Source organism: Centroberyx gerrardi, chromosome 2, assembly GCF_048128805.1.
Source record: "Centroberyx gerrardi isolate f3 chromosome 2, fCenGer3.hap1.cur.20231027, whole genome shotgun sequence".
Classification (NCBI taxonomy): Eukaryota; Metazoa; Chordata; class Actinopteri; order Beryciformes; family Berycidae; genus Centroberyx; species Centroberyx gerrardi.
The window spans coordinates 18,415,156-18,429,334 of record NC_135998.1 but is presented as its reverse complement, the minus strand read 5'-3'; the positions used below and the strand labels follow the sequence as shown (position 1 = coordinate 18,429,334).

General features: G+C 39.4%; 2 protein-coding genes across 2 annotated transcripts in view; one reads left to right on the top strand and one right to left on the bottom strand.

The window, feature by feature from the left end:
• astn2 (astrotactin 2) overlaps positions 1-3,130 on the top strand; it is a 441,429-nt gene extending 438,299 nt beyond the window's left edge. The window contains exon 25 of the mRNA XM_078288520.1: positions 2,893-3,130. Coding sequence (XP_078144646.1) covers positions 2,893-3,130 — 238 coding nt within the window. The remainder of the gene's footprint in view (positions 1-2,892) is intronic.
• A 9,644-nt stretch (positions 3,131-12,774) lies between these two features.
• The window catches only part of pappaa (pregnancy-associated plasma protein A, pappalysin 1a), a 94,097-nt gene continuing 92,692 nt past the window's right edge, over positions 12,775-14,179 (bottom strand). The window contains exon 22 of the mRNA XM_071912651.2: positions 12,775-13,639. Coding sequence (XP_071768752.1) covers positions 13,535-13,639 — 105 coding nt within the window. The 3' untranslated portion in view covers positions 12,775-13,534. The remainder of the gene's footprint in view (positions 13,640-14,179) is intronic.

Genomic DNA, 14,179 nt, shown 5'->3' with positions numbered 1-14,179 from the left:
TTACTCTCACTTTGTTTCTGTGACACATATACACAAACAGAAATTGTGAGGCATACAGACCAGCACATGTACTCACAGACGCACACAGAGACGCATGCAAGTGTACACACAGAACAATGGACTGCACACGCCTCTAATGATGCAGTCAACAGCTTTATATTGACATAGAAACACATACACACACTCGCATACACATGCACACACAGTTAGTTATGTTCTCTTTTTAACCGCAGGTCCCCCACTCAATCCGAATATGGCCTCTAATAACCTTAATAGTCTCACACACACACACACACACACACAAACACACATACACACACAAAGAGACTGGGAGGAAGACACAAGCAATTTCCTCATGTGTTACTACTATTAATATTTCTTCCACAACAGTGAAAAGACAAGCTGAGAGGTTAACAGATACTTCAAATATTTATCATTGTTGCAGCCAGTTGTCTCAGGATATTTATGTGCAAGAGTTGTTTTCTTTTTTAGATAAATCATTTTCATTATTTTTCACAATTCTGCCACAGTTTATATGAATCTGCTTGTCATTTTGTTTGATGACTTTTTTGTCTTGTTTAGTATCAGTAACAGTCATCCTGGGGTTTCTTACATAACGGAACCCAAAGCTGTCTGGACTGACGCTGCCAGATTCAGGGCATTCAGGCATTTCTCCTGTCATTGTCTGCATCCCTCTAAGCAACAGCACAATTGCGCAATTGCCCCCATGCCCCGCCTTCTTCCCACTTCCTAAGTGCCTCAAGTGGAGAGCAAGCGCGTAAGGTCAGCGTGAAAACTCTGGGGTTACAGACGCTCCTCGCATTACCACGGTTCGCTCCTCGCATTACCACCAATTTGGTAGTCAACTAACACTAACTGAACTTCCGACTCCATTTCTTCCTCTTTCTCATAAAGAGTTCCTGCATCTCCACAACACCCCACCCCTCACCCATCAACCTCTGAATGGGACAACCCCCGTCAATCATTCTCTGTTGAATACACATGACATCAACATGACATGGAGAGACAGAGAAGCTCGCTGACTTCCACGAGTGGGAGAAATGAAGAGCAAAAGTATTTTTTCGCAATATAAAGAACAACAAATATTCCATGTATGCAAGTCTGACAAGGCTGTTGGTCCAACACTTCTTGTTCGTGTGCAACAATGGATCTTAAGTTACGGCCCAATGTTTTGGTTTGTCCACCCCCACTGCCTGGAAGCACTTCTCGCAAGCCATAAATAATATAATAAATGTGGAATAAGTTTGGTCTTTAAGATTGTGCTTCTCTCTGATTGGTGAAGGGGGGTGGGAGGCATGGGGTGGCCATGGGGACCTGAAATGGGGGTGGGGGTGAGGTTGGGGGTGAGGGGTGAGGGGTGGGGGATGGGGGGGGTGGGGGTGAGGGTTGCGGGGGGGGGCATTTGGATGAGCGAGCGTGGTTATTTACTGCCTGAAGTTGGCAGGGTTTAGCCTCGGGGTAATTTACGAGCCGGCTCTATTGGTGGTGCCTTTTAAAAGGTAACGGAATGGCCAAGTGAAACGTAAGCACAGTCACCAATCCTCCAGGAACCGAGAATCCCGAGAGCCTCCAAATATCCTCCGGCATTGTTACGCCTGAATACTAGCTCCCTTCATAATTGTATTGTTCATTGGACCTGCTGTGATACGTGGTTACTATTGGTTTTTACCTTTACTGTAAACAGCACTGTTATTTTGTACTGCAGCGTGCTTTCTCTGTTTCCACATTGCAGCTTCCAAGTTTCCAAGACCTGTTGTTTTTTTTTTTTTCAGTTACAGTGGGCTGCATTCCTTTGGAGTTGTGCTCTTGTAGTAATCGATTACTTCAATTGCTTTAATCACATGAAAGCAAAATCTTTGATTTACTGGATGTATTTAGCAATTATCTGCAGTAGCGTCAACCTGAAAGGATACATGGAAATAATATATTCATTAAAATGTGTCCCTTAAAATGTCTCATTTGATTTTGTTGAGTTGCTTCTTCATTCAGCATCATCATATGAATGGCATTAGATGTAGTTAATTTGTCCCTAGACCATCTGCTTGCAAGATTCCCTTGATTATGTTTGGTATTCTGTTGTTTCAGATGTAAGAATTTGAGGGAAGCGAGAAAATGTTTCCCCTTTTTCAGCAAATAAGTGAAAAGGTTGTCTGTACTCCTTGCTTAACTAAAGACAGATGTTGATGCTCTGCAGACACTGCTTTTCAAAACAAATGGAATTTTGCTCTCCTCCGAGTGTCTTTTCCTCATGTCAGTATCTGTCCATATTGGCTTAGCAGCCTGTAACACATAGAGAGGTATTTCATCATCAGGTTCTGCAGGTATGGAATGATGCATCACACTGTAAACAAATGGGTACTTCTTGTGTGTGTGTGTGTGTGTGTGTCCTTTTCTAACTTGAGCTGGCCTCGCAAATGGCTCCTTTACGTCAGAAACAAGGACTCGCTACTCTTGGTGCAGCATTCAATAGAATCAGTACTCAAGAATTCAATTGCATCTGGTAGTAATGACCCAGAGTGACTGACAGTGTGGTCAGAGAGGCCAAACTGTAAACACACAGTTGCAGTTGGAACCTCTGACTTCTTCAGCGTACATCTCTGCCAAAGACAGAGAACATCCCCCTGTTCTGGAGATGTTGTCTGACTCTCTGGTAACATTCAATCTGTCAATGTGTCTGTGTATCTCAATGCTGTATCCAAGTACATGCAAATTAAGTATATTCTTGAAGGTAACATAACGCATAATACTGGATGTAAAATGTAACTTAAGTGGAAATGATGATGAAAATGATGGTGATGAGATGAATAAAAACACATTTTTGGTGATGATGTTGAGCCTGAATGATTGTTTTTCTGTCTCCTCCTCCGATAGAAAGGCCCACCTGATCCTGCGGCGGGTGGAGAGGATCAGCCGCTACTGCCGGGCCCTCCTGCGCAGCGCCTACATCCAGAGCCGCACCGACACTATGGCCTATGTGTACTGCCGGAGCGAGGACGTCCGACCTTCCAGTAACATGTGGCACAGCTCCTTACACGAGACCCGTACCGCCTGCATGGAGAAGCTCATCTCTGTACAGCGCAACACATACGGCAACACCAAACTCCGATGAGACAGGCGTTTGGAGACAGGCTGTACGTTTTGCCCCTGCGAAATGACATCGTTTACTGATGTACCTCCTCCTCCTCACGCCGCTCTGCAGCAGGTGTCTCTCAAGTGACTGGTGCATTTTGAAAACCAGGAGAGCCTAAAAAACCTCAAAAGTCACTGGACATTGTGTAAAAGCTACCGAAAAACATATTTTTGTGTGGCCTACTTTTATTAAATTGGGGACAGAGAAGATTATAAAAAAAAAAAAATAAATAAACATGGAGAGAGTATATTTCTCAACTGCAAAATACCAGTGATTGCACATATCAATGAGGAACTGCAGTGTGAACATGTAAATTATCAGCCAAGAGAAAAAGTGGTTGGCTTAAAAACACTGAATGTAATATTGTAGTTCCTTTGCGGTGCTTTGAGGCTTACGAGGAACACTTAAAAAAAAAAAGGAGAAATCGACAGCATTACTTATTTGCCTTTACTACCTTCATTTGGATGGAGAAATTGAAACGAGGCAGTTAAAGCCATTGGAAAATCACTTTTTTATTTGTTTTCAAGTTCACATTAATTTTTAAAAATAGCATTTTGCATACATTTAAAATTAGTAAATTAATAAATCATATGGTTAGTCTTGTACTGAATTTTATGAATTAAATTCAAATACTAAGACTTGCTTTGTGTGGTAACAGGATTGGCAAATATCACCAGCCTTAAAATGATGCAAACACTGAGTGGGTGGCATTCAAACATCCCATTCATTCATAAGCATTCATTCACAAACTAGAAACAGAGTTGAATTTTACTATCACAATGTATTATGCATCCAAGACAAAACAAAAACAATGCATAGTATTTTTTTTGTCACATTCCGCTCCATTGCTGTTGGAGTAAATGCTTAAAATTACTTGATGGGTTTTAGTATGTGACTAGACTGATCCACAGTATTACCAAAAAAGCCAAAAACCAGATCAATATAGCTGGTTTTAAATGATACTTGCAAACTCATTTAATATGCTTGTAATCTGATAGTGAGGCCACAGTTACAGTTTGCCACTTGAATGTGACTTTTATCATCATCGCAGGAGTCATCAGCTGACAAGTCTTGCGGCATAAAAATCAGGTTTTACTCACAGTGATGTTGGCTGTTCCTGGCCTGATTTGGAGATGATCAGGTTACATTGTGATCTGAATATTTTCATAATCTAGCTATATCTATAATTCAGCCATAATGCACAGGTAAATGGGTGGGATTAGATATGAGATGAAGGAAGGAGAAGGAGATGGGGGTTGTAAGAAGTCCGGTAGACTTAAATAAATACAGTTAAAGGATTACAGTGACAAATGCTGCAAACCAAATAGTAATTATGAACACAGTGTAACATATAGTAACATCAGAGATCCATAATCAGAGCTAAAATTGAATTGAATACATTGAATTGAGACGTGTAATTTTTAGGGCTGGGTATCGTTAGGATTTTACCGATTCCGATGCCATTTTCTATTCTTCTTATCGGTCCGATTCTTTATAGATTCCCTTATCAGCTCCTACTGTATAAATTTCCAGGGGTAAAAGACTACATACACCTTTAGTGGAGTTAACTTTGTTTTATTACTCAAGATAGACACTGCTGTGTAGACTTACCATTGTCTCAGAAATTACTATTGAATTACATTTGGCATAATGCCTTACTTTAGAGAACAAAATAAAAAGTGGAGGTCAACATCACAGAACAAAAACAAAATATTTGCTACTGACTGTATTTACCACTTTATTGGGTCGTTCAAGCACGCTGTACCCGTAATTATAATATTTACGACAGCACTTAAAGGCAGCATCTGCTTGTAGTGACGGTTGGCACCATGCAGAAAAAGTGAGAGATAATGAGGTAAATATTGGACTTTTGGACCCACAGTGGAATCGTTTGGCTTCAGAACACTTTGATTAGGCTGCACGAGCAGTTTGGAGTAATTTTATGACCTTTTTATTTGCTGTTTTTGATACTCTAAAGAAACTTCTGTTGTTCTGAAGAAGGCTGCCACGGAGCTGCGGCCATGCTTTCGACCATGGTTTGTCATGAGGGTGATGATGTATGTGACCCGCCTGCGTCAAGTTACATTATTGTTTGTAATTGACAGCCCACCGAAAGGGTCAAAAAGGTTGTGGCACAACTACTGGAGAAGAATCCAGCTGTTTAAAATGCTTAATAATCGATAAGAGGTATCGTTAGTGTGGCCGCTTAGCGATTCTGGTGAATTAGTCAATTTGGAACCGGGACTAAATTGGAGCCGGTTCTCGATACCCAGCCCTATTAACTAATGTCTTTTCTTCCCACACAGCAGAATTTAATGTTTGCTCATATATCAAATGCTCTCACCCACTGTCTATGAGTAGAAAGTCAGATAGAAAATATGGCGACCTCGCGAATGAAGATAAGATATATACCTTACATTTTTTATATGAAAGTATTATTAAGGAACATTTTCAGACGGCTCAAAGGTTTTTGTTGATTCTACCAACTATGAACATATGTGAGGTACTGTACATTGAACTATGGAGAAGTCTGTGATTGTAGGGATCATCTCAGATCCTTTTCATCCTCTTATTTTTCTGTCCATTGACATATCTTCAAAGCCATGATATTGTTTTCATGAAAATATAAAATGCCTTTTTTCAATATTTTCATTTAATGTTATATGAATTGTAATAGTAAATTATTATATTGTAAATTTTAAATTGTAAATAACATCTGTATTATTATGTGGCTTTGATTGTCTTTTTTTCTGAAGAATGTGAAATATTAAAAATGTATATATAATGGGAAGGTTTTTCATTCTTTACAATTCATTTAGATTTAAACTCAATTATACTGGAACAGCTGTGGAACATTTTGTATTTTAAACCTATTTTAGCATCAGAAGTAGCAAAATGAATTGATTCTCCCCAGCCAACACAATGCACTCCTGTGATGCCAGGTGGGAGATATCAGAACCTACCAGAAATTCCCACATATCCTGCTTGCAATTTCCACTATTGCATGCTATGAGGTTGATATGAATGTTTTTTGCCAGTCGGCAGTATTTACGGTAAATCAGATATGATGTGAACATGGCATCAGAGTACTCAAACTTTTTACTTGCCAACGAGCTCACACTAGTTTAAATATCATCTAATACTGCAATATACTCAAGCTTCAGGCTATGGATAATCAGAAAATCAGATGTAGGCAAGTCTCATTGCAGTGTGAGTGTTAATGTGTTGTAAAGGGCATGTTTTGTTTGCTTTTGGGTTCGACTGTTTGAGTTTCCCTTTGGCCCATTGGATTGTTTTGGAGAGCTGTGCTCCCTGCAAACTGAGAGGTACAGTAGCTCTACAGTGAAATAAGTTATGAAACTTTGATCAGAATCAATCTGCATGATGGCAAAAACTAGGAAAATAAGGCCCAGGTTGAAAATAACCAGAATTATCCTTTAACTTACTGCAGAACGCAGTGGTGGCATTGATTTTTATTTCCTAGGTTTTTACCCAATTTACCACAGGATCCAACTGAAAAATATTTACATTGAGCTGGACGGGGGAAATCAGTCACTGAACTAATACACCGGTATCCCCTGTGAATTACTCTAATTTATATCATTAACTGAAGGTGGGTATGCCCCTCTGTGTGTGAGCTGTGTGTCTGCTGGGAAGCATTTTCTTTTTCCATCTCCCTCCACAAACTATTCCTTTACGCTGAGGTCCAGTTCCTTTCCAGTCATGCAACATTAACTGCACTTTAAAAATCAGTAGCTTGATGTTCATTCTCACAAATTAGGCCATTAACGTCATTGGTGTGCCAGGAACAGCACTCAGATTTCCATGCCAATGTATCAATGATGGCCTAAAGAATGAGTTCCTCTTTCATAACCACTTCAGCACTTTTGTTTGGAAAGCCCTCGCTAAGGATCTGTGGTACCTCAATGACTTCCCGAAGGAAGATACTCCTTTTGGAGGCAAACATTAGATTTAAGAAATGTATAATATGAAGCTACAGTGGACCTTCAACACAACATTCAGACAAAATGAACCTGACTTTACTCTTGCAGCCAAAAATGAATACATACAGGATGCTTTCAAGTGTGACTAAAATAATCAAAAAAGTCAATTTGAGCATACCTCTGTTTCATTGTTGCACAAACTTTTAAAAGGGGACAAAGAATTGACCACACTCCTCCAGCTTATGTTCACTTTAACCAGTGTTTTATTTCTACACAATAAATGACAGCAAAATGAACATGATACTCATCTTTATGACTCTTCCTTATGAAAATATAGTACACATCAGACATGTTTTGCCATGTACCAGAGCACCAAAAATATATATAATTGCAACTGTGAAAACATATAGAGAAACATCGACTGAAACATAAACGTCCAATCTGTTGTATATGTGCCTGAAAAAGTGCATACTGTGTAAGAACCAAACAGAGAGGAGGCCATCAGGGAGAGGGAGGGAGTACTGAGACTGATGGCTACCTTTACAGTGTTGGTGAAATTCTCAGCAAACTCAAAGGCATAGGGATAAGACTTAACAACATACAGTATGGAGTGAGGAGAAATTAAAGTTGTTGGTTGGTGCCATTCTACTAAGACAAATTTGGATTGAATTTTTCAATGCATAATTAACATCAGTCAAGTTTGACGAGGATCCTGAACAGAAATCGATAAGTGTGGTCTGGGTATAAGACCCAGAAATGACCATAATGCTTTTTATTCATCTTAACAACAAATAAATAAGTTTTGACTTAATGGATAAATTCATGGTTTAGACAACTGACAACAGTGTTTGTACTAAGCCATTATGAACAAATAAATGCTGACAGCAAGTGGTGTGGTAAAGCATCACAGGATTTTTTTTTTTTCTGTCTTGCAGGTGATACTTTGATGGTACACAATGCACAACATATTCACGGTTCATCTCCTTGTATAATAGTTTGATAAAAATCAATCCAAGAGCTACTCCCAAACAGTTAGTACATGGTTTGCAAATACAATCATCATATATTATTATTTACATCTTAAAATATATTTGCTGAACAATCGGGTACGAAACATTGCAATAATACCACTAGATATCCACATAATATGTAAATACACTTTTTTGTACTTCCCACTTAGAAAAGGGACAATTCACCTTTTATTTATTGAGGGATTAGGAAACAGACATAAGTGGACCATTCTATAACCAGAGGCCTGTGAGAGGTACTTGATGTGTTACAATACACAAAGAAAAATGTCTTAAAACATGATGGCACATCAGTGTTTTCTCCACAATGATCTGACCACAAACACAAGGGCTTGAGCCATCCATTCTTACACTCCCCATAGCCTGCAATGAGTTAGACACCACAAAGGTTAAGATTCTACCATTTTCAAACAAGCCACAGCAACCAGGTGTTAAAATCAATAACAAAGGATCTTATGGTTGTTGGTGGAAAATGTGGAGAGGTATCAAAGCCTGTCGAAAATGACTGTTATAAAAGCCATATACTACGAGATAAAGACCTAGGATGGAGGTGAGGAGAAGAGTATTCCTTCAGCCTGACCTTAAAAGGCTCTGTAAGCATGGGCAAACATCCTCCCTCATTTTCACAGGGCCAATCTGACCCCGGCCGCCCCGTGCAGCCATACCTGACAGTGACAGATGAGGCAGTGTGTCAGGAGGGGGAGTCCCAGAGAGGGATGGCTGCCACCCCCAGGAGAAACTCTGACTCATTGGCCTCGGCTTGTTGCCAGTCAGCGCTGGCCACCCCTGGCCCAGGGGCAGGCTCTGTGAGTACACATTTTCACACCTGGACAAATAGCTAGACAGGCCAGGAAAAGCAGCCCACCCATCCCTGCCTCCCTCCCTGCCTACCTTCTGCTTTCCTCCCATCCAAGAACGCCCCATCTGGGGCGCCATCGGCTGCCTTGCAACCTCCCATCCTTCCCTCCCTTCCTTCTCATCCCTCTCTTCGTTGCTTGCCCATTTTCTCCTGCCCTCAGCTGGCTGTGTACGCATGTTCTCTGTGCCTTACACTGGCTCTCACAAGGTAATTTGCTATATTTTGGATTTATCTACTGAATCATGATATACTCGGTTCTCTCCTCAAAACTCATTGTATGTTTGGCTTATGTGTGCATTTTTTTTTTAAAGAATAAGCAAATAAAGGAAAAAATAAACATTACATTCTGGCTTTGAAGAAAAAAAGAGATACATGTGTGCACCGCACTCAGTAACATTTAAACATGTGGTGAATCCTCATTGGATACAAGTAGTGTCCATCTACCTTAGTGACCAATGAGGCAACTTCTTCTGTGGTTGTGGGCCTGCAGTATACGTCTGATCAATGCTTGACAACAATGATAACGACAGAGACCATGATGACAGAAACAAAAGACAGTTTTGACTCACAACCGATAATGTTTTGTTTATAAGAACAATGTAAAAAATAACTTACATGGACATTAAATATAACTTAAAAAAGTATAACACTCTCAATAAATAGTTCTACTATTTACACCATTGTTATGAGACGCAAAAATGTCACTAAAATACCAAAAATATAGAAGCAGCAAACATTACAGGCATGAGGTACAGCAAGGGATCCTGTGATGACTACAGTAGAGAGGTGATGTCCTCATCCGATGCCCAATCTTAGACTTCCTTCCATGAATATATTGGTTTGCTATGGCTTATGGGTATCTTGTCCAATATTGAGAACCAATCGAATTTGTCCAAATGTACAGGTTGACATGCAAGTAGTCACATTCTGTGGCCTGTACCCCTCTCCGAGAGTATGATAATGGTCACTGTTATTTTTGTTTTGGTATCCAGACTTTGACTGATGATACAGGTAATTGTTGAAGAGGAAATCTGTAGGTTAGTGAAAGTATGTGAAAGTAACGACAGGTTATGTTTACCCAGTTTGGAGGATGAAGGGAAGGATCCAATGACAGATAGATTTCTGATACATCCATACAAATGGCTGGAATGGCTTTCCAGAGATCTCATTGGCAGATGACGAACCACAGTACTGCGTGTCATTGGCATAGTGTAGTGATTGCAGGTCAGTCTCTCCCCACTGGCAACAGTTCTATGAAAAGCAGCAGTATCTGGAGTATTAATATTACATATCATTTGATAATATCAACATAATACAATTCATTTTTACCAGGGCTATATATTTTTTCATATAAAGTGTTAAATGCAATCTTAGAAGATGATGTAGCCTTTAGAGCGTCCTTACAAAGTTTCATATTTCATAAAAGTTAGAAAGTCTCTCAAGAGTCCCTTTTATGGTAATTTCTTCATTTAGCTTTCCTTCCCCTTTGACATCTCTTGGTTTCTGTAACAAAATCTGCACCAAAAACCTAAGTTGATGTATTACACAAACCTAGAGCAAAACAAAAAACAAAACAAAACAAAACAAAAAAAAAAAACCCAAAAAAACAATTTGTGGTCTAGCCAGTAGGAACACAAATATATGACTATATATTTTTAAATATAATGTATTGATGTGTACCATAGGCTTTTGGGATTTGCCTCTATGGACAATGGAAGATGAATAAATGAATCATAGTGACACTAGCTCCCTACTTGACTTGATAATATTGGATGCAAAACCAGTTTATGTGTTTGGAGGGAGGGCAGAATCTAGGGAAGGATACAAATAAAACACTAATAACAGGAAAGCTAATAGTAACAGAGAGAGTCAAATGACAGAATATCATACAGTTTGTTTCAAATCACCATTCTGACAATAGCAGCTTCTAAACATTTTTGAAATATATACTTTTCTTCTTACATGGCAACTAAAAAGTGCAGTAACTGAGGTCAATAATACAAATACTGATTAAATATGACATTTTGCAAAAATGAAATACATGAAACAAAAACAAAATTTAAAACATGTTTTTTCTTCAACTCTCCTGTCATAAAGAACATAGAGTAATATTTACATTATATTGATTTGCTTGAAAATAATACCTTCTCACTTTTCCTGCATGTTATGTGGTATCGTCTTTTAGGTCTTTTCTAATGTTTGTTCTAAAATGACATGAAATTGGTCTTATATTACCACTTGTACAGCTTGTTCTCTACGTATGAGAATGTTCTGGAATGCTATAGCAGCCTAAAATGACTCAGAGGGACCATGCCATTGGTCCAGATGAAATGAAAAGACATAATCATGCTAAGTGTAACCATGGCTAGGGTTGCAACCAAATAAGAGCAGCAAAATTTGGACCAATATGCCAAGCAGCCTTCATTATCAAATGTGCATGAGAAAAACTGTTGTATATGTGTCTGTAATGAAGAGTACCAAAATCTAGAGCTACATTAGCAGCCATATAATCTAATGAAGTTAAGTAGTTGGTGGGGAAGGACGCCCAAGTTCGCACAATACTGAAAAGTGCTGATCATTACAATCACTGCACTTTTTTACTGCAGAAATAAAAGTAATGCTTAAATTAATAACTCACACACAAGAACCGGCGGAGTATCCTGGGGAACTTTGACCATATTGTGACTGCAAATGCTATGTGTTGACAATGAATACATCCAAATGTCATTTTCATGTACATCTTTGCTGCCTGCAAAGATACTAATGGGAGTCCAATACTAATAGGATAGTAGTGTGTGTGTGTGTGTGTGTCTGTATTCCCACTTTTGTTGCTTGCTGCCACAGCGGTGGATGTCAAGTCAGATATGGTCTTGTAAGCTTTGTCTTTTAGAAGATGACTTGTGGAACTAAACCTGTACACAGTTTATTCTACCTATAATCATTCTGATGAAGAGGAATGGCCCATATCCAGCCCTTTATATCTGTACTTTACGTGACTGTGCTGTGCAGTACTGTGCAGCGAAGCAGAAAAAAAGCCAGAGACTCCTGACAAGCATTGACTACATTCTGAACAGGGCCGGGATCATTTCAGTTTCAGTTCAAACATGTTTATCAGTGCTTGAGGTAACAAATGGCCATTGACGAGGAATTTCTCAATTCATATATTAGGTTCATATCAAGCGTGTTGTGGAATGGAGTTCAAACTGAAACTGAAATCACCCCAACCCTAAGTGAGGTGTTATCAATGACATTCTTTAAGTCGTGGTCAATGTATTTTGTATTTTGCTTGGGCAGTTGGGTTAAATGAGACTGAGAAGTGAGGTTCTGGGTTTGTAAAAGTTCTTAGTGCATTTCATATGCAGTGTTGTCAACATGTATGCTGTATTTATGTGAGTTTAAAGTACATGTATTAGCATGCAAGTGTGAATGAATGCTTATAAGAGGTACTCTAAGCAGCAAGGCAGACAAGGCTTTGTCTAACCTCATTATATAATTATGGTGTGAAAATGGCAAGTAGCAGCAAACATAGTAGCAGGAGCCATGCTAAAATTGTTTGAATTTTGCATTCAAGATTTGCTTTCAGTATAAAAATGTCTTGGAAAATTATTTCTGTGGTAATTCAGCGTGGAAAATCTTTTTTGTTGTGTATTTTGTTTTTGCTTTTGTGTTGAATTTGTGGTTCGAAACTTAACAATATGGCTGTCTCAATCCCCACCAAGCCATCAGTTGCTTCTATTTCACATATGTGCTGAGGAATAACCCCTATAGCCTCTGATGTGCCTATGAGAAGAAACACATTTTACTGAAAAGGACATAGAGGTACAGAATGTCTGACCAGTTTTAAACCAGGAATGGCATAGACAAAAATTTCTAGCCCCTCCAAAAAAAAAGAGAAAAAAAAAGAGTGTGGAACATGCCTTCGAAGTATCTAAGAATTATTTTCAACAACTTTACTTTTGTTTGTTATGATCCCCTTCATATTAGCAAATCATAGATCCAGCAAAAACATAATTCCTCACTTGCGCATTTTCATTTACCTTTGGTTCAATCATGAGATTGTTGGGCAAGGTCACTGAAATGGACACTGAAGCTGGCACAAAACTGAACAAAAGGCATGCTATCCAGACTTGATTATGTTTCTGTTTAGTATTTTTTTTGTTTTGTTTTGTTTTTTTGTTCTCTTTTCATTCATTCAAAAATGTCTGTGGTTTCATGTAATTTATTTTTTTTTCTCCTTGCTCTATATCTTTTATTTATTTTTTTGTAATGATGGCATTGCAGGGGTTACTTTCCTTTTAGCTGAGAAATGAAGTTTTCTGTGGAGTCTCATGAGTCCCATCCTCTTTTCTAGATCTTTCCGTGATGTGGAGGTGGAGGCAGTTCAGCTGGTTGGGGTTGCAGTATGGACGGAGAGGTATGCCTGTTAAGCAGCATGTGCAGGAAATTGGAGGCCAAGAGGAGGATGAAGGAGGGGTCTGCCTCGGCCACTCTGGCTGTGTTGTGTTGGAGCAGGGGTCCTGGGACATTGAAAGGAGGTCCCTGGTCAGGTTGGTCACCCCAGGGAATGGACATGTTCATCCTTTCTGTTCTCTAGAGCGTTGGGATCCCGACAGGAACAGTCTTCCCGTATATCACAGGACATGGGGAATGGAATCACCTGGGTGGGACAGACACATAGACTCACATTAATATACTGTAGTTGCCTCTCTTAACATTGTTCAGATGCTTTATTGAATGACCATATGCCAAGCATCGGATCAGAGAAAAACTACTGACCCTGATTAAACCTTTCACTGACTGAGTTTTCCCCAGTGCTGCTGAATGGCAATGAAACACTCAAATGAAATGTTATAAGAGGACTGTGACTCTTTTACTGGCAAGTTGGCAACAGAATTCCTCCAATAAATAGTGATTCAAATGGTACAAAGGTGTCAGATCGCTGTGTTTCAACTCCAATGAAGAAGGGCAACACTTGATAACAAAGAACAACTACTCCAAACCAAGTCCTGACATAAGGAATGCTACAGGTGTCGAATGAGTATAAACCCCCTTTTGAAAAGCAACGAGTGTCGACAAACATGTTGGAAATAGAACCGGAAGATGAGTGGCCGTTGCCCCTGGCATTTGACGTCATCGGCGAACGTTGGCAATGCGTCACCAGCACCAGCTGCTGCAGCCTTGTCTGCCTGGCTCTGAG